The following is a 24,803-nucleotide window of genomic DNA, read 5'->3' as shown; positions in this document are numbered from 1 at the left end:
ATTTTCCCATCAGATAGTGATGAAGAACTCGTGAGAGCGTACAGTCCTCACCCACATACTTCCTCTAAGGCTAGCGGAGAGGGTTTTCTGACATCCGGAGATGTGGTGCTGATCTGTGACTGACAGTTTCCCAACTAAATAATTTTGCATGTGTGCATGTCCTATGTGAATCACTGTGCCGTTGACGAGCACCCATAAATGCACAGACTCAGAGCCTTTGTTCTTGAGATAGGTTCTGTTTTGTTGGCCTCGGCTCAGGGCTGCAGTACCACCCCCCCGTCTGTTATTGAACTCCGGCTCCTCCTGCCCCCTACCCACTCCCCTTGGCATCAAACTCGGGATGTCTGCCAGCTAGGAAAGGGGGTGTGCATATGTTTGTGTGGTTGTGAGATTAGTGCTGGCCTGAAACTAGGCACTGCGTGAAGTCATTTACCCGTTTTTCCCCCAAGTGTTCAAAATCAGAGTAAAAACACAGCAGTGAATCTGTCAGTCACAGGTGTCTGTTTGACTGACAGCACGCTGCCCATGACAGTAGGCTGTAGTAATGGTAGTAGTAAAGGTTAAGTCAGAGTCTGGCTGAGCACCAAAATGTGACCGCTGATGGCTGACAGATCACCAAACAATGAGGGTTAGGGTCTCTCCAATCAGGTTTTGTCTGCAGTCACAAAACTAATGGATAGCCTCTGCTATACTTTGCTCTGTTATGCTACTAGCTAACTGCTTTTCAGCTGCCATCTGTCTAAATTTTGTGTGTAGGGTTTTGTTCTGTGTACGTCTTGCTGTTTCTTTTTTTTTTTGGTTTTTATCACAAGAGAAGGGCTTTTTCAGAGGAGAACTCTGAAAATCTTAATGGGGTTTTGTATTGTGCAACGCTGAATCTTCCCTAGTCATCACAGCATCTTTTAATACGTCAAGAACACACATGACTTGTGACAGACTGTTGTTAAATGTGATAACGTGTTGGACTAAATGCCTTCTAATTCGCTGTAGGCATAAGTTGACCTCATGTCTGTCTGTCTCTCTCTGTGTCCTCTCAGTTGTCGGAGCTGCGTCAGAGGCTGGAGCAGGCGGAGGCGGACCGGCAGGAGCTGCAGGAGGAGCTGCGCAGGGAGCGGGAGGCACGGGAAAAGCTGGAGCGCACAATCACCCAGCTCAAGCAGCAGATGGCCCAGTCTGGCACGGTGGGAGGCAGCCCCTCTCCTCCTCCTACCCCTTCCACCGGACCCCCTAACGCCCACTCCCCGCCCTCCTCCTCCTCTTCCTCTTTCTCAGAGGCCCCAGCGGCTGGCCAGAAGTAACTGCCACCCCCTCCAGGCACCTCCCTCCCTCATTCCTCTCCCAATCACCCGCCAACTCTACAGACACAAACACATCAGCCTGAAGCAGAAAGGAGCTTCATGTCTCCTCAGGCTGTTTTTTTTTTTTTTTTTTTTTTTTTTAAGTCGTGCTTCTTACTCTTCCCTTTTATTTCAGTGTAGGACTGACTTTGTTTTTGTAATTTAACAACATCACTTAAAAGAAACATTTTACGTTGTGTTTTTTATTATTCTTTCTTTTGCTCCCCTCTCCTCTCTTTAAACAGTATTTAAAGATTTTTTTGGGCATGTATGTTTTGATTTAATTTATGATTTTTACTGAACAAGCAGCTGCTTCACAGACAGGAGTTTGGTCCCGTAAAGACCAACTCAACCCATCACGATTTTGTTTTCTCCCCCTCGATTGTCACCCTCCTCTCCCAGCCCTCCTCGCTCTCTCTGGATCCTGGAGCTAATGACTTGGAGACGTCTCTTCATGCTACTACCTGGCACAGCAACTGGTGCCCACGGACACAAAATGGCGCCTGGTTGCGTGCCCCTTCTCCGTCTTTCTGTACGTACAGCCCCAACGCTCAAGTACCAGCGACTGCAGGAAACTGCATGGACATTTCAGTAGTTTTTTCTTGCTCCTTGTAAAAAAACACAGAAAGAAAAGTCTATTAACATGTTAAAAACATCAAATCTATATGGAGGAGAAAGACCTTTACTATACAAAAAAAGATGGATGTTGTAAAACCTCATGAAAATATGCCAATAGTGACGCTGAACTTGAAATGAGTGTTTTGAGTGTGACCCCCACAAGGTAGCTAGCTAGCAAATAGTCTGGCCTGGACCCCAGCTCCTCCTAACACAGACTAGCTCTCCTCTTCACTCTGCTGGGCAGCACCTGGACTCTCCTGTCGTAGACCAAACAGTCTGTCGGTTGATCCACCAGCTGCCCTTTGTCTCCTCTAACCCCCCACCCCACCCACCCCTTCACATGAGGCCTCACACCTTCCTCCGCTGCAGGATAGCACCATAGCCCTCTACTGGAAAACTCCTTAACACTTGTTTTTCACCCACTTTGGGCTAGACAGGAAACACTGTGCCGTTTTCAGGCTTGGCATGAAGAAGCTCACGAGCAGTGTTATGCACTTAACGCGCTCACCTCCCCCAGAATCCCCTTGGGAAAGGAATGTGTCTGGACACGGGGGCCGGTTGAGCCGGTGTAGCTTTTCTTAGAAAGAAGAAAGGCAGAGTGTCACATTTGCACTAGCTGTACTGTGTTACCATAATACATACGACATCCTTGCATGCCCGCACACACTCGAGTGTGTCAGCGCAGTCCAGGCTTTCAGGCAGAACAATGGCCCAGCGTTCCCAGCAGATGATCAAAGCACCAGTCTGTCCTGTTTTCTGGGCTTCTTCTTTTTTTTTTTGTATAGTTTTACTTCATTGTTCGCAGACGGTTTTATCCCCACCCTGTTTGTCAGAGTGGCATCTAAGAATGTGGGTCGCAGGTGAAAGCAGTTAGTCCAGGGTGGTTTGGGCCTCTGGTCCGGCCCCTGCTTCACGTTATTCTGCCTGGCTGAACAAACAGCACCGGGCAGGAAGAGGAAGAGAGGGGAGGCGAGGATTGAGGGGAGCGCTCGGGGGATTGGTGCGCTCTTCCCCGCGGCAGGCTGGGTGGCCCAGACGCCGGAGGTACCGAGGGAGCCCTTTTTGTTTTGTGCCGTCAGAAAGGGGGCAGCTGTTGTTGTGCAGGGGCCTCTGCCCACCCTCGGGTGAGACTGTACAGGATCCCCCATCTCTCAACTCCCTCCTCTCCCACAAAACGACCGCCACTCACTCACGTACCCGTCCATCCATCTCCGGTGTCAGATCAGCTGGGGGTGTGCAGTGTTTGTAGATGCCCAGGAGAGCGAGCAGACGTCCAGCCAGAGGAAGAGAGGACTTTTATTGTGTCAGTTGCCAGGCAAAAGCGCTTTTTATTGCCACTAAGGAGATCCCTGTAAGCGAGAGTGAGTGTGTGTAAATAATTGTTTAAAAAGAGAAGGGGATCGGCCTCAGCTAAACTCTGAGCTTTTTTTATGCATCTGCTATAAATGCAAATTGATAGACATTCCACTGTGCTCCATCCTGTTGAATGCAGATTTTCTTACACAGCTTCCCTTTACAATAACAGACCTTAAAGACCGGGCAGAGTACAGTTGTGGTTTGTTGATAGTCATAAATGCAGGTGCAGGTGCAAGCCAGTAAAATCAAACCCATGCCGCAAATGTACACTCTACTGTTGTTCCATTTAAACCTTTATGAAATTATGAAAGAAAATATTTAACGTATTAACTAAAGATTTATATTCACTTTGTAAATACAGTAGTCATTAATATATTAACTGTTCTTATATGAAAAATCTTCAAAAGGTTATATAAATTGGACCAGAACTAAGGCTTCAGATGTTTTTTGCTTTCTTTTTTTAAAAAGTGATCTTTGCAGATATCAGAACTTGACTTTTGTTGAGTGGATGTGGGGGACTGAAACGCATGGTTTACTGAGACATGATGCAGGACAAAGGCAAAATAGGAAAATGATACTTTGTTACACACTTTCCCCCTTTTCTGAACTGATGCATTTGTTTTTTGTTTTTTTTTGTGGATTTCATCTTGACGGACTGTTCAACGCGTGATGTAATGAGCTTTTCCCCTGTTAAACCCCCTCCCCTGAGCTAAATTGAAAACAAAACATTTGTTGAAGAAAATGCATTTTGGAAAAAAAGAAAACAAAATGTTTTTTTTTTTCTTTTTTTTTTTCTTTTTTGCATGTTTTGCTGCCCCCTATGTTTTGTGTCACTGGGCCACTCTATCAATTTGTTCATTGTTGGAAAAAAAAAAAGATGTTTCCCCCCTTTGTAACACAGATTTTTGAGATGGCTCATATGCATGAACATTGAACATGTGCAAGTTTTATATCATTATCGGTTAGAGGATGGCTAAATATAAAGTCAGATTATGAACATAAAATGTAGCCTAATTTGATTTGGAAATGTGTGTGTGTGTGTGTGTGTGTGTGTGTGTGTGCGCGTGCGTGCGTGCGTGTGTGTGTGTGTGAGAAAGAGAGAATGTGTGTGTGTTTGTTGGCCTCCCACGTCCGACTGAAGCACAGCAGCTTTGAAAAGGGAAAGAAAAACTTGCTCATGTAGCTCTGGATGTTTAGTTATGTTTTGGGATTCTGATCATATAACCCTTGTCTGGATGTGTTGACATCACTCAAAAGATAATCAGTATTAGTTTTTATTGACTTAATTACCTCTTTAGCAGAACAAAAGTAAAAAAAAAAAAAAAAACCCTTTCAATTAATCACATTAGCAGATAACTTGCCAGTTATCGCTTATTTTCCTTTCTGTGTAATTTGCATTTTATACACAAGGGGGTGTAGTTTAGCTAGTTGTGCACCATAATGAAAAAGGACTAAATGTAAATGAAGGGGGAGAAAAACAACACGGTGTGCTGGGCCTTTTTGCATTTTGCAGTGTTATGACATGGATGTGCTTTGTACAGGATTTTTACAGGTGTAAAGTTTGCCCAACGGATGAAAACAAGGCGAAAGGGGCACACTTTTACAATGTGAACACATTTGAATCCAGGATTTACATATCCATTGCCTCCTGGCTATGTGACGAAAACTAGTAAACAAATCCAGGGTGACCTTTGAACTATTGCAGGTGGTATGCTTTGTAGTTGGGCGAACAACTTTCAGCCAGTAATTATTCTATGTCCTTGTGGGAGAAGTAGGAAACAGGGCTGTGTTGGTAATTGATCACACAGATCACTGGTTACTAAGAAAAGGTACACCACGGTTTTATTTATCCACATCCTGTTATAAATGAAAAAAATATTCATGGCTTTGCTAAAATGAACCCTTTCCCCCCTCAGTGCTGTTCTGAAACATGAAACACAGTGTCTGTGTATGACCATTGCATACTACGTTGCCAATACTACAGTGTGATGAGACTTTTGTTCTTGCATGAATCGAGACACTGTTCTCCTACCTCATGTTGTGATATAAAAAGATGTTTTTTAAGCAGAAGACACTGCATCTCTAACTGTTTATCATTGATATTTACTAGTAAATTACATACCTGTAAATGCTTTTAGCTAATACCTCAGTTGTATCTAGTGTTTGTTTTTTTCTGTTTTTGCCCTTCCCTGATTTCAGATCTTGTAAATATACCCTGTATAGACAATGAACTTGGATCAAATTCAAGTAAAGTTCTGTAGTGTCAAACCGGTGTTGTCTTTTGTCTTTCTTATCTGCTCGTGATGCTGACTTCCTCATCACATGTTTCCAGAAGATGCTCATTGACAGTCATGGGCGCTGCTGATGTGGTTTTAAGTTAACTTCTATCAGCCTGAATGTGAACTTCAGGAGAGAAAGCAGCAGCTGCAGAGCGGTACAGTTCATTAAGGTGATTTAAAAGCCAATCACAATATGTACACACTGAGGCCAGTGATATGCACACTCTCTAAAGGGAGAAGGGTAAAAATCCCCAAATAATGTTTGCTGGTTCCACTTTTAATGTAAGATTTCTTGTTTGTCTGATGGCATTGTGTTCGAACAAGGTGGAAAACTAATCAATCAGCTAAATACTGGGCAGATTAATCAGTGATGCGTGTGAGGTACATATTCTGACATGCTTTCCTGCTGAACCTGTAGAGCAGAGACCGTTTCATTAACCCTCCCCAGTGTTAATTGTTAAATCTGGTCAGCAAATTAATTTCTATTTTTTCACAGTTTGATTTTCTGTTGCAATTTTCACTTGAAAGTAATCACACACTTTCCTCTGCAAAATCAGAGCAAAAAAAGGTGTGACTTTTAATTTCACATGTAACAATTAGGTCGTGTTAGCTTCACAGCTTGGTAGCATTAACACAAATGGTTAAAATGGTTTAATGGCAAAATCTAAAGGGGGCGTTTCCGTGGAGCACCAACAGTCCTAAGAGAAGTAGACAGTTCTTTTCGTGCAGTTTCCTGCCTCATTTACTCAGAAAAAGCTGCCATTTTCCAGCATGATAAAGTAAAGCAGTGCTGCCCTGCTGAACATGCATCAGTCTCGCCTTGGAGAGAACCTGGCTTGCCGTCCCCCGCCCCTGGTAATTTGAAAGCGGCCATTTTTCATTAGCCAGACAGTATGGAGCGGGTGCTAAAGTGCCTTTAAAATGATACAGGCTCCAAAGAAAAGTCCAAATACTGCAGGATTTCTTGGAAACAACAGTCTGCAATCATATAGCAGCTCTATGTGGTTAATGTTAATGTTGCTGTGTGTCACGGTACTGTGAGCTAAATGCTAATGTTAGCTTACTAACATGCTCATAGTGACGATATTACAAGCCGATGGTTAGCATGTACAATGCTTCCCAGGACTAAATGACCTTGTGTTTATCCCCAACCATGTCCAGTTAAGTACCTGTTAGAGAAAATGATAGTTACCTTGCCGCCTGAATGTAATGCGAGGTACAAACTGCAAACTGTTTTTGTTCAGCGTGTAACATGCTAACATGCTAATTAGCACAACGGAGATCTGAGGCTGGCGGTAATGGCTTTAGTTAGAGTCACGTTAGAAATTAGTTAGGTATTTGCTCATTCCTGGACAAATTAAGATGATAAATGTTAGAGAAAGGTATTTGCCAAGTATTATTTAAACATCTATGTTTGAATCAATTGTGTGATTACAGTCAAATGAGCCAAAGGGATTTGCTAATGAGGTGTCTGTTTGAATGTTCTACTTTTATAAGGAGCCAGTACCATCGATCTGTTATGACTCCTCTGCACATTTGGTTGCATGCCTTTCCATGCGGTCATGGTCTTGAATCAATAATAATTCTGAATGTGGAAAATTTTAACATGAAGCATTTAATAGCTGTTGATACATTTCACACATGGTTGAGGCAGATAAAAAGTGGGATGAACAAAGTCAGTAACATTCATCGTTTAGGAACGGCTGTAACACACTTTGTGCTTATGTATCTTGTAACTGTTGAGGTATTTTGCTGGGTAAGTGAAAAGTTTGACCTGCTGGTGGGGCTAGATGAAAAGTCAGAGTAGCACCAAACTCATTTGTTCTCCTCAGGACCACAAATGTCTGAACCAAATTTCATGGCAGTTCATCCGATAGTTGTTGATTTCAGTCTGGGCCAAAGTCGTGGGCCGACACATGCACATTCAGAGAGTGAGTTTGGCTAAAAAACTTCTCTAGAAATACAAATGATTTTCCTCCTATGAGACATTAAGGTCTGCACAGCTAATTCCACTTCTTCTAACACGAGTCCTGTGTGTATTTGCTTGGTGCAGTCACGTTCTGTCCTCTGCAGCCAAGCTAAATTTAAACCTCCATTCACAGAAGCTGTCGGCAGGAACTGTTGCCAAGCCCTGTGCTAGCTGCGAGGCTGGACGGACTACACATAAAACAACTGATATCAGAAGACTGTTGAGGAAGCAGAGCCAGGCAGCGTTCAGACCCAGGTATGCAGGTATTCCCACAGGAAGCAGGAAGAGCATGGCCAGAAAAACAAGGAATGGGGCCCATGTGTTCAGAAATGTATGCACGGCTAGGTAAACAACACTTCTGCTGGTATGAAGTCTGCTTTGGTCTGCAATTTGGTCTTTAAGAGGAGGATTTTTTAATAATTGTGTGCTGCACCCAGCGTGCAATGTTGCACAGCCCAGAGTCAGGAGGAGCAACATGGTGACCTGCAGGATCTGAGAGGTGTGGGAGACCCAGCACTGGTGAATCTGGCTGTGAGGCACATCCTCCAAGACAGGAATGAAGTGAGACAGCAGGAAGACGTAGGCAGCTGTGAGGTACCACAGGAAGCTGGTCACAAATATGTACAAATACCATCTGGCCCTGGCAGTGGTGGGTTGCAGCCTCTGAGTGACGGTGCACAAATGGTCCAAACCGGCTAAGACTACAACAGGCCACTGCAGAGCACTGTAGATGTGTCCGAGGATTTGAACCAGTAGGCAAACATGGTACCTGGTCAGCTGCATGCCCAGGAGGACAGCATATCCATCAGCGTAGATGTGAAGGGTGGTGACAAAGAGGGTCAGGGTTGTGTCGATGACAGCGAAGGAAAGACTGAAAACTCCCAGGAAGCTTTTGCGAATGTGGTTACTCTGGAGAAACACGAGGGTCCAGTTGAGCAGACATTTTCCTACCAGACTGAGCAGGATGGAGGGGATGGAGATGTTCATGATGTGGAGCTTTTAACTGGAAGTGCACCAGGTACCGTGAGCCACTTCGGAGACTCTGCTGCTGCAGGGGGTGAAAACAGCATTCTTGAATGAAAGCTTTAAAAACACTTTAAAAAAATAGCAACTTTATTTCACATCTCTATAACACTTAAAATATTCATGAATAAACCTGCAATAGCTTTTTTTTTTTTTTTTTGGGGGGCAGTGGAAACAAGTTGTTAAAATGTTGGCAAACAGTCATTTATTGACGCATCCAGCAGTTATGAAGCAACATGAACATTCATATGGAGTCATGTTTGTGGCCGACTGATGATTGAAAGTTCAGTATTCACTCTCCTTTTAGCTTGGTTTTTGATCTCTACCAAAGGGAAATATCTGTCTCTTTAGTCACTAAATGCTCCACTCTGTTCACCAGCTTGTCACTAACCGTGTCCCATCCACTGTTTGGTGCTGACGGGTGTAGTGTACTTTGGATTGTATAGCTTTTTTTGCTGAAAATAGCTACCTGATGAGGCCGAAAACGACTATGAGTGTGGTGGAAGTGAACCAAGTCAGTGACGCTGTGAAACTGAAACATTGAGCTGAGTGTGGCTTAGATGCTCAGTAGAGCTCAGTGCACAACTGGTTGATAAAGTTTGTCACTCTGAGTGACTCTTTTCACATGCAAGTAGATCTGTTGTTAAAATGACCGTATTGATTATAGCCACTTTGAAGTTCAGACAAAAACATTTTTATTCATTATTTGTTAAGAGTTTAACACCTAAAAGCTCACCAGGACTGTTCGACTGTGGGTTGATCAGATTTGACTGGCAGCACTGGCAACATCAACAAATGACTGTCAAATTTGGATTCAGGTGTTGCTAAAGTCTGATTGGTGCACAGAGATGTCTGACATCACCTTTCTCCAAATGGGCCCTGCTCACTTCAAACCAATGAGAAGAGCTCTCCTGTGAAGTACTTTGGAAGAAGATGTGTGTTGATGTTGAACCCCATCGCTCACAGTAAGACGCTGATTGAGGAAAGGTCTTTATTAATGAAATAGATGACTTCTATGATGAGTCCAAACCAAGCTCATTTCATCACTACCAATTTTTTAAAGCTTAAACTGTATGGAAATACAGACAAACACTTACAGAGTCACTTACAGTCTTTCAGTCAATGCTTGCAGCAGAAATCTAAAGTGTCTCATCAAGGTGTTCGAGGTCAAGGCTGCTGACATAACCAACCCAAAGCAAAGATGGAACTGTGTATTTTCCACTTCTGCTTTTCAAAACTGTCATTTAACCTTCACCTCCAACTTTCACAGCCTGAAGAGACAATAATCCCAACCAGGAAGTGAAGTCTGGAACGTCCCACATGAAACTACGCCAGTGGAAGTGATACTCCAATCTTCTTCCATAGGTGGAGTTTGAGATTCAAAGTAACTTCATACAGGCGTTGAGATTCAGAGTTCAGTCTTCACCCTGGAAACAACAGTACGACAAAACAATCTTGCCACAGGATCCACTCTGTAATTTTTGTTTCCAAGGTGAAGAATGACCTCTCAAACTGCATTTTTTCTTTTTCTGCTTATTTCACAGAAAAACCAGCTGCACACTGACAAAAAATTTGAAGGGTTCTTCAGACACAGAAAGAATTTATTCCATGTGCAAAATGTGCTGAAGCGTTGGTGCAGACAATGGACCTTCGACCAAAAGGTCACTTTTTTTTTAACCTCGTGTCACCTTTTCCACATGGAATAAATTGACTCTTTTTGCATCTGAATAAAGCTTTTTTTGTCTGTGTGCTGGCAACTTTTCTCTGAAATGGGCTGCTGATTTTTAAAAGCCTGGATTCTAGAGGGCAAACACCTTCACAAGTCTTAACATTTTATAAGAAGCATTTATTTTGTTATATTCATTGTTTTATTTGCTCTTATCTATAAAGCACTTTGTAAATCTATAGCAGTTGCCAGTTTATTAGGTACACCTAGCTAAAACTAATGCGAGGTGGTCTCTTCCTGACATTTCCATTTTAAAAGAACTCTGTAAAAGGGTACATGTTATAATGCTAAAAGACTGAAGCTAAAGCTACATGTCCCAGGCAAAATGTCAACACCCTCACCAGCTGTTGATCCATGTAATATATATAAGGGAGCGCCATTGTTTGTGTGTGTTTGCAGAGAGCTCATTCACCCTATAGCATGGTGTTGGTGGCGCTGAGGCTGCACTCAATCATTCTCCTCCACAGCCTGGAGGTGTGTTTTAGGTCATTGTTCTGTTGAAAAACCAAATTATGGTCCCACAAAGCACAAACCAGATGGGATGTCACGTTGCTACAGAATGATATGGCAGTCATGCTGGTGCTTGGGTTTAGAATAAATCGCCCACAGTATCACCAGCAAAGCACACCCACACCATCACACCTCCTCCTTCTCCTCCTCCTCCGTGCTTCATGGTGGGAACCACACATGCAGATACCATACGTTCACCCTCTCTGCATCTCACAAAGACACAGTGGCCCGAACCAACACTCTTCTTCATGTTGGTCTCCCTCAGTAGTGGTTTCCGTTCAGCAGTTCAACTGCGAAGGCCTGATTCACACAGTTTTCTCCAAACAGTAGATGTTGAACTTTGTGAAGCATTTATGTGGGCTGTAATCTGCGGTGCTGTTAAATGGCGGTGTCAGAGGCTGTTAATGTTAATGATCTTCTCTGCAGCAGAGGTTAACTCTTGGTCTTCCTTGTTCTCTTTGCTTACTTCTCTTGCCATAATGAGATCACTACAGTTGAATATGTCTGTTTACTGTATTCTAACACTACCTGTGCAACACAACTGATGTCTCAAACACATTAAGAAAGCAGAATTTTCACTAATTAGCTTCTGGCAAGGCACACTTTTTAACTGACAGCCATCCAGATCACTACCTCTTGATGCTTGCAAATAATAATAAGAATGCAAATATAGTGCAAAACTGTCATCAAAGCAAACAGTGGCTACTTTGAAGAATCTGAAATCTAAAATATACTTTACTGAGTTTAACACTTGTTTACGTAGTTTTGATGTACAGTGTAGCAAATGATAAAACTAAAGAGACATTGAATGAGGAGGTGCGTGTAAACCTTCGACCGCACGTAAGAAGTTATGTTCAAGTCTGACTTGTTAATAGTTTGCTGAGCACTTTTGCAACTGCATGGCACACTGAATTAACAATGAAACTCTGACTATTGGATGGCTGTTGGATTACAGCCTGCATTAGTGTTAGTATAAGGTTATCATTATTACACATTTTATACCAGATTTTATCCCTGGTGGAAGAGAGGAAATGCTCAAAAATAGCTTGTAGACCATCATGATGAGAAATTCTGTGACATGAGCACGATGCACAGTTAACAGCAAGCAGGAAGAGCCAGTTTGAAGTTGACATTGACATTAACATTAACACAATGAAACCAAGTCACGTTTTGGTAAAATGTCTGTGTTTATATCGTACTTATTGACCACTCAAAGCACTTAATGGCATGAGCCAGTCACACACACACACACACATTCATACACCGGTCTTAAGGTGTCTCTTGCTCATCACAAGCAATAACCATTCACACACACACACACACACACCCCAGTGGTACAGCATCAAGAGCTATGTGTGGTTCAAAATCTTACCCAAGGATACTTTGACATGTAGACTGCAGGGATCGAGCCACTGACCTTCTGATGAGTGGACGGCTGCCCTACCTCCTGAGCCACAGGCGGGAGATTAAAACAGCCATTATCAGAGAGAGAACTGAGCAAGAAATTCATTGCATTTATGGATTTAGAACATTTCAATGCTGCAAACAAGCATTTACTAAAGTCAGCTTTACATTTTAGATTTCTCTCAGTTTGACATGTTACTTTTCCAATGCAACACTCTCACCTATTTAAAACAAATGCATGCAACACATAGTTACCTTTGGATTTGTTATTGGTGCAAATGCAGTCATCTGATGTTAAAAGCAGCTCTTTATGTCTGTCCCTCTTCAATTTTTAAGGCTATGCTGGTGCAGTGCAGCTGTACTATCATAAAGTCTTTGTTTAGAAGGCGTGGTTGGACATGAGGAAACCGGTTAAGTATCTGTCAGCCGTGAACAAGGAAGTTCAAAAGTCAATTCAGCTCGAGTTGTGTTTAAACAGCCAAGCAAAGTAACCACAGTTTTATTTCATCTAAGGCTTCTCATGTGGTCCAGCAGACATTTCCCACAACTTTGGAGCAGCAAAGAGCATGCATGCGTTACCTGTAATCTGAGCCCGAAGGCAAAGAAGGTGTGATTTCATGGTGTGACTATGCAGAGAGCACGGTCTGCTGAGTGCCTGGAGATTGCTTGTTTGCACATGTTGAAAGTCTCAAGACAAACAGAGCAGAGCCACTTGTGTAATTGGCTGTTGCTCTGCCTTTGGTCTAAATCATGAATGCCCTAGAATAATTGAATTAATTTGTGATTATTTTATATGTTTTGTCTTTATCATATCATTGATTTTATAATGTCGTATTTGATCATTCAGAACACTTTGGGTCCAACAATAGTGAAGTAGAAGTAGAAAGCAGACCATATTAAGTACCTTGAAAAAGATGGATCATGTAAAAGATTTTTATGCTTCCTATACCACTGATCTGTTATTGTAGCTTTTTTTTCATATATCTTACACGATAAGAACCATTATAACAATGCTGATAGTTAAAAACGGTAAAAAGCTGTAGATCCCTGCGGTTATTTCACTGCGCTGGTTGACGTTACACTGCGTTGTTGTGATTCTCTACCACCAAACATGGCGCTGTTCCTCTGCCTGAACTGCCGTCCTGATGGCCGTCCTGCGCACACGTAGCTCACAATGACGCTCCTGAACTGTCCGCAGGAAAACGTCACTTCCTCCGCCGGTCAAACGCTGTTCTGTATTATTTCATCTGTTGTAGAGTTTGACGGCACTGTCAGGTTTAAAAAGGAGTTTTGTTTGCGTTTAAAAACACTCGAGCCTTTGTGAACTAGTAGCATTATGAGCATGTTTGCTTCTTTCTGACACAGTAAGGCTTCCTTTCCTTCAGAGGTTCACGCTGCCTAGCTAGCGAGCTAGCTAGCTAGCTAGGCGGCTGTTAGTTAACAGCTAGCTAACGTTAGCTGTCAACAGACCAACGGTTTTCCATGGCTGTGACTGACAGCTGTCCGTTAAACTCACTTCTGACAGTTTGTTCGGTGGTTTTTGTGTCAGCTAACGTTACCGGCTGATTTACGAGTTGTTTGTTATACAAAGACGGCTGTCTCGCCAAAGATGGGTCCAAGGTCACTTAAATAATATAGGGAAGAAACTTTACCCTCATTCTGCAGTGTTAATGCTGAGGCCAAACTTCAAGACATTGGCTTGATAGGGAGCTAGGCTAACTTATTTCCCCCCGTGTTTCATTAGTTTGATAACGTTAGGTCAGTTCATTTGTTAAATATCAATTTCAAGCAGTTTGTGTTTCACAGCAAATCAGTATAGTCTGTTTGTTGTAGGACTCGAACGACTTCACTGATAAAAACATCGATTTTTCGTGGTTAAACATTTACTCTCTTAAACCCAGACTAGGACACACCCCATCCGACAAGTCCTAAAATTACGAAAGGCGAAAGTTATTCTTTATTTGGAATTAGAAATACTGTATTTATTTATTTGATTTACATATAATTAAACAATCCCTTCAGCACTCATTTGTGGCTCATACTAAGTGGTTGATAAAATTTTAACATTTACAATAGTCAAAGGTTTTGTCTTCGTAAGTATGTGCACATTACAGATGGTTATATTCATAGTTAATCCTCTGATTGTTTCCCTCATTTAACTGATTGATAATTTTTTTCTACAAAATTACAGAAATAGTGAAAATGCCCAGTATAACTTTCTAGAGGTGATGTCTCTAATGTGCTTGTGATCAAATCAAACAGTTTAAAATCCAAAAGTATTTAATTCATAATGATAGAGAACATTGAAAAGCAATAAATCCTCATATTTGGTAAGATGGAACTGGAGAATATTTGCAGTTTTCTCCAATTAAATTATTATCATAATATGTACAGATGCATTTAATAGTTGGCACTTAATTCTCTTATCAAGTAGTCTGCTAATTGTTTCAGCTCTACTTAAGTACTTTCAGTTATTCATAGAATCATCTCATGGATGTTTCCTTTCTTCACATTGTCAAAAATATCCTTAACAGATGTTTCCGTGTTGCTTCCATGCAGAATGGAGAGTTCAGAGACAAGTCCATTATCGGGGCCCCTGGCAGTGCCAGACAGAGACATGGCGCGACCCTCGGCCCCCTCGGGTCAACTGTCAGAGTCAGCCAGGCCCTCCAAGCACAGGGAGCACCCGTCCAAGTCACCAAGGAGACGGCGAAAGGGGACGAGGTCGCAGCAACGGGGGGTTGGTCACGAACAGCTGCTGCGGGAGATCGAGCGGCGGAGGTTGCCAGGCCAACACGAGCACTTGGAGACCTCTGGCTCGGCGAGCGACACAGCGGAAAGCTCTCCTAAGAGGTTTGCTCTGCGGGTTGCCAGCTGGTCTGTCGTGCCACTGGCACAGCTCTGTTGCCCCGGACATTCAGTCATAGGTCTTGACTCGTCCTCCTCTTTTTTCCTCTTCACAGGAGAGCCCACTTTCTACATGGACCTTATCCAGCCACTCACTTCGGACCCAAAGCCTGTATTCTTCCAAACCCAACTTCAGTCATGTAAGCATGAGGGTGCTGATTGAGTCAAACTTTGTGTGTACAAACTGTTTGTTGGGGGGCATTGACACAGACGGGCTTGTGTAACCTTGTGAGATAAGATAAAATGAGAATGCTGTGATTGGATGTTACATGAAATGGGATGGCTAAAATAACATGCTACAGATGCTTATTGCTTCCTGGCCTCAAGAGTGTTTCCTTGGACTTGGTCTGAAAACACACACATATGAATTTGTCCGCACAATGCCTGTCATACGCCACGCAAAGGAGGAGAGAGACAAATGGTAAAGAGCAGAGAGAGTTTTTTCTATTTTGATATTTGGAATTTGGACCTCAACTTACAGTCGTTACACCAAAGTTAATGAATAATTAACAGGTAACGAGTGTCTGCAACCGTTTATACAATGTAGATTTATCTTAACCTTAGCCAGAAGATGAGGTAAGACGGTATCATGTGGCGTCTGCCTTTATTCGGAACAAACTGAATTTTGTGTTTGTGTTCAGACTGTTTCTTTGTTTCTAACACAAATGTGTAAAATATGTGTTTGTGTATAAGTATTTGTGTGTTTGTTTGCTCACTAGTGTGTCTGTTTCCGTGTCCCAGGCACATCCAGGATCCAGCCAGCCAGCGGCTCACCTGGAATAAACCTCCCGTCAACGTGCTTGTCATCAGGAAGATCAGAGATGAGAGCCTCGTCGAGCCTTTCAAAGAGCTCTGCAGGTTTCTAGTGGAGGTACTGGATCACAGAATTTCATTTACGATATGCTTGTTGTCACGAACAACGAATGTTGTAGGGTATGATTGTGATTGAGGAGGTGGACTTTGGTGTCTGAAACAATACAGAAAACAGATTCTGATTCCTTCTGATTTTACTGCACACATTAATCATTTGAATTTTCTGCTGAACAACAGACCCAATCCACGCAATTTGGCAAAAACTTACATTTTTTATTTTAATTTATTGTATCATTAGCAATTATCATTAAATACTGCTGGAAGTACTGATAAAAATGTGATATGAATAAATAGTTCCGGGCTATATTGTCCTAAGTGTTTTCCATCTTGCTGTCATGCTTTGCTCTGTAAAATACATATTGAATTCTATTCTATGTGGTGTTAAAAGGCTATTCAAATGCTTTAACGTGGATTTGACATTGAAATACTTGTAAAATCACTGCGGGCTGCAGCTGCACTCTTGATATTGCTTAAATGCATTAAACTCGTGACTCAAGTGAAATATCATCTGTATCAACACTATCACCACCTCCGCCAGCAGCGCTCAGAACTGCTCCACCTGCTGCTCTGTTTTCCTCTCAGACATTGTGGCAAAAGTTAATTTAGACTTTACATATAGAAACTCTGCATTTTGTGTTTTTCAGTCATAATGTTAAAAATGTTGTATTTCCAACATTAGTCTACCGTATGTATTGATTTCAGTTATAGGTTTGTCCTTGGCTGCTTGTAAACTAAAGCCATGTTCCTGCTGAGAAATATGGCAGAAGAATGTGTGAAAGAACAGAGTGTGCATGGAAACATTTGTGGTGCTGAGGCTCAACAAGTCTTAACGAAAAGAATTCAGGAAATGAATCAGACATGTAGGTGAAAGTTTCGGTCGGGTCTCATGCAGTGAGACGCCTTCAAGACACACGTTTCCAAAACGAGCCGCGCTTTGTGTAACAAGAGTTCATGCATTTACATTCCATACAAACGCTGTCATATTAACCTGAACACATGTTTGGCATACCCTCAACTTCATTTTAGAGAGAGTGCTTTTGAGAGATGCCTGTGTGTGCTTTGGCTGTTGTCACTAAAGCATGTCTTTGTGTGTCAGGAGAAGCAGATGATGGTGTACGTGGAGCGCAGGGTAGCAGATGATGCTACGCTGTCAAAGGATGAAGCATTCGGCTCCATCCGCAATCAGCTGTGCACCTTCAGAGAGGGTGAGACTCCCGTGTGTCCTACCACCTATCACAACAATACAGACACACGTATTCACGCTGAACTAATGGCATCATTTTGATAACTTTGAAACGTGTAACACTAGCATTGTTGGGTGTATTTGTCCAGTTTGAGCTGTGTGAAGATTTTTTCCTTGTTGTTAACGCAGTAGCTGCTGGTGAGAGGAAGTTGTTATGAAGAACCATTCCTCTTGCTCCTTGCTGTAACTTTTTCATTTTGCACACATTGTTGGTCACCTACTGTAGGCTGTGTCACTCTTTTGGTTCTTACACTGATGCGTGAAGATAAGCTTTACAATGAAAACAATGTTTTGAATACAGCTGTGTTTTTGTCTGCCTGCAGGTTTTGATGATATTTCTGATTGCATTGACCTGATCATCTGTCTGGGTGGAGATGGGACTCTGCTCTACGCCTCCTCTCTCTTCCAGGTAGTCACACTTTTGTTGATCACCACAATCAAGCTGAAGTCAGATGTCATAAAGGTTTTATACCACATGAAGTACCTTTTAAAGGTAGATTATATTATGGCTCATTTTGTATTCCTTTAAATCAAATCAAAAGAAAAATCATTTCTTGTATGATTTCTTTTCTGATCTTACCTGGAACTAATACTGTCAAGCTTAACATGGATATTTTGATGTGATATTCTCTGATTGTCTTCCTTGCTTTTACCTATTTTCAGTTTTTGTCATACCCCTATCGTGATCACTGCGAAAACATGGCAAGATGCATTTAAAGTGATGGAAAAGATTTTTCAAGTCAGGAAATTCTGTGATACTAATTCAAATATGTGACCATTTGAAGTTGCCACCTGATGTCACATGGTCAGTTCGCTGAACATCATTTGAAGATCAAACAGAAAGTTATTACATAAAAGAAAAAGAAAGAACTACATTTTTGTCAGTGATTCTAAAGTTAGTCTCAGATTGTATTAAGAGATTCGTATATAAGATGAATCTCTTTAATATAGATATAAATCAAATTGTACATGTAGTTCAGTAGTGTTCGGTGTGTTTTGGGGTCACGATCCTGCAGATTGTGAATCCAGCAGAGCCATCAGACTGATTTTTACCTCCGAGTTTCTTCTTTTCTGTAGGGCAGCGTCCCTCCAGTCATGGCATTTCACCTCGGTTCTCTGGGTTTTCTGACGCCCTTCAAGTTTGAGTCATACAAGACCGAAGTGGCCAAAGTGTTTGAAGGTAACGTCGAGATTTATATGAAATATTGGTCTCAGGTTAACTGTTGTTGTCATTTGTGAATGTGAATGCAAACACTCACATTCTCTCCTGAGAGTCAAACATACACATAAATCATGTCCACTTCTTACTTGTTACAGTAAGTAGGTAACGTGTATGTGAATGCCACATCACTGCGTGTCTGTATGTGGGTTGTTAGGAAACGCAGCCATCACTCTGCGCAGCCGTCTCAAGGTCAAGGTGGTGAAGGACATGCTTCAGAGAGCAGGTCAGCAGCCGTACAGCCGAGAGACGCAGCAGCAGGAACACAACGGTCTCCTTCCTCACGGACACACCAACAGCGAGGCCGGCAAGGTCACGCTGCAGCTACAGGTGAGGAGGACGAAGGACAAGAGTGTCCACGTGGGCATATATGAGCCGAGCTAAGCTGATGGACTGTTTATTTACATCAGACGAGCTTCTGGTGTCTTTTCCTGGAGGACCCAAGTGCTTCTTGAGCTAAAAAATACACAAAGCAGGGTAAAGATATAGATTGCAGCTACTGTTCACTGCAGGAAGTTTGCAGGGCCCCGGGAACTATTTTAGGAACATAGGAACCTTATGTGCATTTCAACCAGAGGACTTTCTGATGGCCCAGAAACTATTGGTGTGTAGGCTGTTGTGCTGAATGTCTCTGATTCGTCAAACACCAAACTCTCAGCGGCTACAACTTGTGTACAGCTTTATTAATACAAAAAGGAAATACTGGGTGAGACGAGAGTAAATATTATAAGAGGCAGACGTGTAATGAAGTGTATTGATCTTTAAATCAGAGCTCAGTTGTCAGCTTCTCGACTAGTCTGAAAAGAAAGCAGGATAAAGAGAGAGTGTATGAGAGCACAAGAGAGCGAGAGAGGCGGCAACGAAGGAGAGAACAAAGTGACTGAGCGAGAGCAACTGACGGTAATTTGCTGCTTGTTTTATCGCAGTTACGCACTAAAAAGAGATGAATGACCTAAAGTCAGTCAGCGGATTGTCTGCTTTGGAGACAGACACTCACATGGTTGAATTCATCCATTAGAGCCACACAAACATCACAGTCACACAGCAGTCAACACACACACAGCAGCAGGATGATTGTTGTGTCCTCGTGTGAAAATACGTCATCTTTTAATCAGTTTTTGAGGTAATCTGCCTCATCTTCATGGTGCCTCACAGGCAGTGGAATGTTTGAAGGAGGAGTTATTGTTCCCAGGTCAGGTCTTGAGTTAGTTCCTCTGGTTCCATAGTTCTTGGTAATATTTGGTTGAAAAGGGATCGTGCGATTACATTTAATCTTCTTTATTAATTCCTGATCACACCCAACATGATGCTGTAAGCCCATAAAGATGATGGAGGCACGTGCGTGTGTGTGTGTGCGCATGCGTGCGTGCGTGTGTGTGTGTGTGTGTGTGTACGTACATGTGCGTATGACTGCAGCAGTGAGGCATGTTGTTTAGTTACACGGTGTGTCAGACCGAGAGCGTCAGACCTCATTAAATATCCATTCAGGGTGGACTGTTGATGCCATGGTCTCCATGGCAACTGGCTCGAAAGAACTTCCCAACATCCGACTTTCTCTCCCAGCAGTTTTATTATGACTGTCACCATGGCAACGAGCTCACTCGCTGAGCTGCACGCACGTACGAACGAACACCACAAACACACCCAGGATGATAAGAGAACAGGGGACACTCACGCACACACTCACACACATACACACACACACAGCTGCAGTGTTTTTGTTTTGTTTTTGTTTTTTCGGGTCGGTCTCATCAATAAAAGGCAGCGACGGATCGTTGCGGCGTCTCCGAACCTGAGCTTGACCTCACATTACATCACGTCTGCAGGATGTTTGCTCTGTGCTCGGCTGACGTCAGTACATCTGCCAGACATCACCGCTCTGCGCTGCAGCACTCTGTGTGACTGGAACATGATTTGTATGCTGCTTGTCTGCACACCAGCAGTTTTCTCTGCCGTCATGTCGGATTGTAACGCACTGTAACCCGGCATGTGCTGCTGGCTGATTTATTGCTTTTATTGAGCGCTTCGATAAAAATTTAGTTTCACACCTGCTGTCTGTGAAAAAGAATTACATACGTTTTGAGGACTTCCCTATTGTGCTCCACACCACAGTGGTTATATTGAGCTCTTCCTCATTATACAGCAAAGGCAGTGCAGTTGTTTAGCCTTTATCATCTCTGACTCTGACTGCTTGTTTTTTCACTGGATGTCTCAAAAATTACTCAACAGACATTAAGGAAATTTTGGGGCAGATTTAGGCTGTGATGTCTTTTTGTTGTGGATAGAGCCACCATGTGGGCATTTGTAAAGAGTCTTACATTGGGCACAATCTTGATATAATACTTTTTAAATTCATCAACTGGTTCAAGATCAGGCCCCACCCATTCCTCCATGAACAGATTTGTCACTATAAATACGTTTTAAGCTCACCTTCTATACTCTCCATCCATCTGGTCAGGAGCATATTAGACTGACTCTGGAAAAGTTGTTTTAATATTCCATTGCATTTTCCTGTTACTTGTAGCCAAATTCACATATACTCTACTTATAGAATAAGTACGTATGTAGATGCACATAAACACATCAAGACATTTATGGCATTTGGCCTATAGATGGCACCACAGTAACGTGTTTGGTTGAAATGGCCACGAGTCTGATTTTGCTTGTACAAAGCCTGAATGTTCCCAAAGAGGTTTTCTCCAAAATGAACATGATCCTGTGTCACATTTTGATTTTTTAAAAACTGTTGGGAATATGAAACAGGACGATCGTGCAGCTCTGGTGGAGTTATGTGCTCTCTGAGTGCCTTCTCATCGTGAGTTTGGTGTGTGTGTCCGTTTCTGTGTGTATACAGGTGCTGAATGAGGTGGTGGTGGACCGAGGCCCCTCCTCCTACCTGTCCAATGTGGACTTGTACCTGGATGGGCGACTGATCACCTCAGTGCAGGGAGACGGTAAGAGCAGTCACACACTTGTCCTGTCATGTGATGCCACTTTTTTGTCTCGACTTGTTGACGTTCTTCTCAGACTGAAACAGCAGGTACGGACAAGGTGAACTTTGTACGAGTCAAGCAGGATTAATAACCTTGTACGGTAAATGTGGTAAAGCCCCTCCCTCCCTTTCTCTGTCCTCCAGGTGTGATTGTGTCCACACCTACAGGCAGCACAGCGTATGCAGCCGCAGCCGGCGCCTCCATGATCCACCCCAACGTGCCCGCCATCATGGTCACCCCCATCTGCCCACACTCGCTCTCCTTCAGGCCCATTGTCGTCCCCGCTGGGGTGGAGCTCATGGTAGGAATGACGAGGACAGACATGCTGTTAACAGATGGTGTCTTAGTAAGGCGTCGGGCCATTACGAGCTGACAGATCAGCTTCAGTCATGGAGTTTCTGAACTCACTGAAAGGACGAGCATTTTCCAAATGCTGTTCCCTCGTTTGCCGTTTCATGACTGTGAAGGCCACAGCACATGAATCACATTCTTTTCAAACCCATCAAACCATTTAGAGAGTTTCTCCACTCATTTACTCTTTCATTTATCTACCGTCCATAGATGTACAGCACAGAGATCACATACATTACGTTCTACATTTTTAACCTCATACGCACCTGACAGAAGCTCCCTTTTTTCTTGTAAATGAATAGAAATCCTTCAAAGGCGCTGCTGGTTGCCAGGAGATTTTTTTTTTTTAATTTTATTTGGCTTCCTGCTCTTTTCTGTCATGGTATGAAGGTTCCATCAATCCCTGTTAATGTTTGACTGCCCCACAGCACTATGTGTGCTTATTGTTTTCAGGTACTGCAGTGTTCAGAGCCTTTGCTCTCACAGTGATGGTGCCATTCTGTACCTGAGCTCAGGACCAACAAGTTACTGCACCACATGCATTTTCTACCTTACTCTGGTTCATGACCAAATACCTGCAAAACTGATGACATGCAGATCAGCCTCAACTGTACTTTGAGTTTAGCTCCGATTATCAAATGTATTATCAAAGTCAAGATAGTAAACATGGTAAATACTATAACTGCTGAACATCATTGTGAGCAGATTAGCATGCTGATGTTAGCATTTAGCTCAAAGCCTTTTCAATACTTCTGTAGCTTAAAATCTGACCGTCTGTCCTGTTCTTCCCCAAAACAGATCACCCTGTCCCCTGACGCCAGGAACACGGCCTGGGTGTCGTTTGATGGCAGGAAGAGACAGGAGATCCAACATGGAGACTGGTAAACTTCATCACCTGTCACAGCTGCCGTTTCATCCCACATATTTCTCTTTCCTCAGTTTACGATTTGCCTCCTGTTTTTCTCCCGACAGTATCAAGATTACTACATCTTGTTACCCAGTGCCCTCCATCTGTTGCCACGACCTGGTGTATGACTGGTTTGAGAGCCTGGCTCAGTGTTTGCACTGGAACGTGCGCAAGAGGCAGGCGCGACTGGCGGACGTCTCGGACTCGTCAGACACAGAAAACTGAATCAGCGAGTGCTTTTGCCGGCCTGCGTTAAAAAGACATTGAGTGGACGCTTTCCACAGCAGATGAGTGAGTGAGTGAGTGAGTGAGTGAGTGAGTGAGTGAGTGAGTGAGCGAGCGAGAGAGGGAGCGAGCGAGCGAGTGAGGGGGTCAGAGTTGTTGTGGTACATGCACGAGGTCACCCTGCAGACATTTTCATGACAGAAACTCCAGACTGTGAGAGCGAGAGCATGTGTGACTACAGCCAAATTAGTGTTAAGTTAGTCCTATGAATAGCATGTGCAATTAGCATACTGTGTTACAGTATGTGACACTGAGATATACATGTGAGAAAGCATTACATTCCAGCACAAACACAATCCGTAATTTTATCTGCAGCTTACAGGGAGAGAGCATGTTTATCACCTAAAATTGTGAAGAAAAACTGTGTGGTTACTGAAATGATTAGAGTATATTAATATTCTGAATGAGTACTCAGTTTTGTTTTTGTTTTTTTTTTGGGACTTGAAGCTCTTTCTCATCAATGTGACGATCAGTGTGTAAGCTCTAGGTGTTACTGGCATAAACTGTAGGGGGGATTATAGGTAGAAAACACTGATGAATTAAGAAAAAAGGACTGTAAATGTAAATGTGTACATACAGGATTCTAGGATACATTTATTTAATGTCATGTGATATTTATATATTTTCATGATGGGAGCTTAAAATGATTTAAAACTGAATTCCTGTAACTGATTCTGCCATCTGCATACAGGAAATGTGCAGTATGTCTTCTGTTCAGACATATTGTACAATCTAAAGGCGTCCCTCTGTACATCTCAACCGTAGCTGTAAAGGACTCGATTCATTTTTCAGTTGCTTTCATAACTTTTCTGTAAAATTCAAAGTCACGCTGCATGTCGTAGAGCAAAATAGAATGAGTTTAATCTTCATGTTGCTTTCATGATCACCAAACTGTGAAATTGCAGCAGAGCTAAAATAAAGCTTTAACACTCGCTAACTTTTTTTTAAGTCTGATCTTTGTGTGAACCCAAATTCTCATTTTGCAGGATGCCATTGCATTATTTAAGAAATAGCATTTTTTCAAGGACATGAGAATAAACTGTTCTCTTACTCCCATTTAAATCTGGAGTTTTTTAACATTTTTAGATTCTTTCAGGACTTCTGGACATCCTGCTGTCTGACTGTAGACGCGTCTGCAGCCTGAAGCCGACAGTCCAGAGACTGTGTGACTGCAGGACGGAGCAGCAGGCTGCTGACCTGCTGTGGTGTTTTTCATCAGCAACGACAACCAGAACGCTGAAAAAAAGAAGTGAAGAAGCTGTAAGTGAAGTCTTCATTATTTAAAACGTTCCACCGATTATACACTGAGGAACTTTATCAGGCACATATCACACTCAGCTGCCAGTTTATTAGGTACACCTGGTTAAAACTGCTGCAGTCTAATAAAACAGCTCGGCAGTAAATCCTCCGTTCATGAAGGTTGTGATGTTCAGTTATTGGTGAAACTGTTTTAAAGAGGTTGATTCAACTTTATATTTTATAGCGTGTGGTGCTAATACTAACACCTGTGAGTATAACACAATAAAATTCAGCACCACCACAAACTGCATCGTCCAAAAGGATCATTAAGTTGAATCAACGCCTCTGAAACAGCCTCAACAAAGACTGAACATGATAACATGATGACAAAGGGAGGATTGTTGTTTTAATAATAAACAGGCAATTGAGTTTTTTTTTTTTCACCTGATGCATATCACCAATCTTCCATTAGCATTTGCGTCTGTAAAGCTGCACATGTGATCTGATTACATTAATACTAAATGAAAAGAATCATGTTTCAACCTCATAAACAAAGTCCTAAGA

General features: G+C 42.6%; 3 protein-coding genes across 4 annotated transcripts in view; 2 read left to right on the top strand and 1 right to left on the bottom strand.

Annotated features, from left to right (window-relative positions):
• The window catches only part of skila (SKI-like proto-oncogene a), a 35,271-nt gene extending 30,578 nt beyond the window's left edge, over positions 1-4,693 (top strand). The window contains exon 8 of the mRNA XM_076744449.1: positions 1,038-4,693. Coding sequence (XP_076600564.1) covers positions 1,038-1,298 — 261 coding nt within the window. The 3' untranslated portion in view covers positions 1,299-4,693. The remainder of the gene's footprint in view (positions 1-1,037) is intronic.
• A 2,659-nt stretch (positions 4,694-7,352) lies between these two features.
• Positions 7,353-12,537, bottom strand: gpr160 (G protein-coupled receptor 160). The gene is made up of 3 exons (XM_076745766.1): positions 12,478-12,537; positions 12,191-12,265; positions 7,353-8,607 (listed from the first exon to the last, which is right to left on the bottom strand). The coding sequence occupies exon 3, from the start codon at positions 8,544-8,546 to the stop codon at positions 7,644-7,646; it is 903 nt and encodes a 300-aa protein (XP_076601881.1). The 5' UTR covers positions 8,547-8,607; positions 12,191-12,265; positions 12,478-12,537; the 3' UTR covers positions 7,353-7,643.
• Positions 12,538-13,329: 792 nt separating this feature from the next.
• nadkb (NAD kinase b) lies at positions 13,330-23,942 on the top strand. 2 transcript variants are annotated; one of them, XM_076745912.1, is made up of 12 exons: positions 13,330-13,586; positions 14,782-15,075; positions 15,186-15,269; positions 15,871-16,000; positions 17,099-17,207; positions 17,569-17,654; positions 18,323-18,425; positions 18,622-18,794; positions 21,319-21,418; positions 21,601-21,758; positions 22,607-22,689; positions 22,781-23,942. In XM_076745912.1, exons 2-12 carry the CDS (start codon positions 14,783-14,785, stop codon positions 22,938-22,940), a joined length of 1,479 nt encoding a protein of 492 aa, XP_076602027.1. In that variant the 5' UTR covers positions 13,330-13,586; position 14,782; the 3' UTR covers positions 22,941-23,942. The 2 variants fall into 2 exon arrangements, with proteins under 2 accessions (XP_076602027.1, XP_076602028.1); XM_076745913.1 differs by lacking the exon at positions 13,330-13,586 and adding an exon at positions 14,476-14,552.
• The last annotated feature ends 861 nt before the right edge of the window (positions 23,943-24,803 follow it).

Source organism: Chaetodon auriga, chromosome 12 (genome assembly GCF_051107435.1).
Source record: "Chaetodon auriga isolate fChaAug3 chromosome 12, fChaAug3.hap1, whole genome shotgun sequence".
NCBI classification, from domain to species: Eukaryota; Metazoa; Chordata; class Actinopteri; order Chaetodontiformes; family Chaetodontidae; genus Chaetodon; species Chaetodon auriga.
This window is presented reverse-complemented; position numbering and strand designations above follow the sequence as displayed.

Coding starts and splice junctions, on each gene's coding strand:
- gpr160 (XM_076745766.1), bottom strand. CDS start 8,546: ATGAACATCTCCATCCCCTCCATCCTGCTCAGTCTGGTAGGAAAATGT.
- nadkb (XM_076745912.1), top strand. CDS start 14,783: ATGGAGAGTTCAGAGACAAGTCCATTATCGGGGCCCCTGGCAGTGCCA. Junction 16,001..17,098: donor TCTGCAGGTTTCTAGTGGAG/GTACTGGATCAC, acceptor TTTGTGTGTCAG/GAGAAGCAGATGATGGTGTA. Junction 17,655..18,322: donor ACGCCTCCTCTCTCTTCCAG/GTAGTCACACTT, acceptor TCTTTTCTGTAG/GGCAGCGTCCCTCCAGTCAT.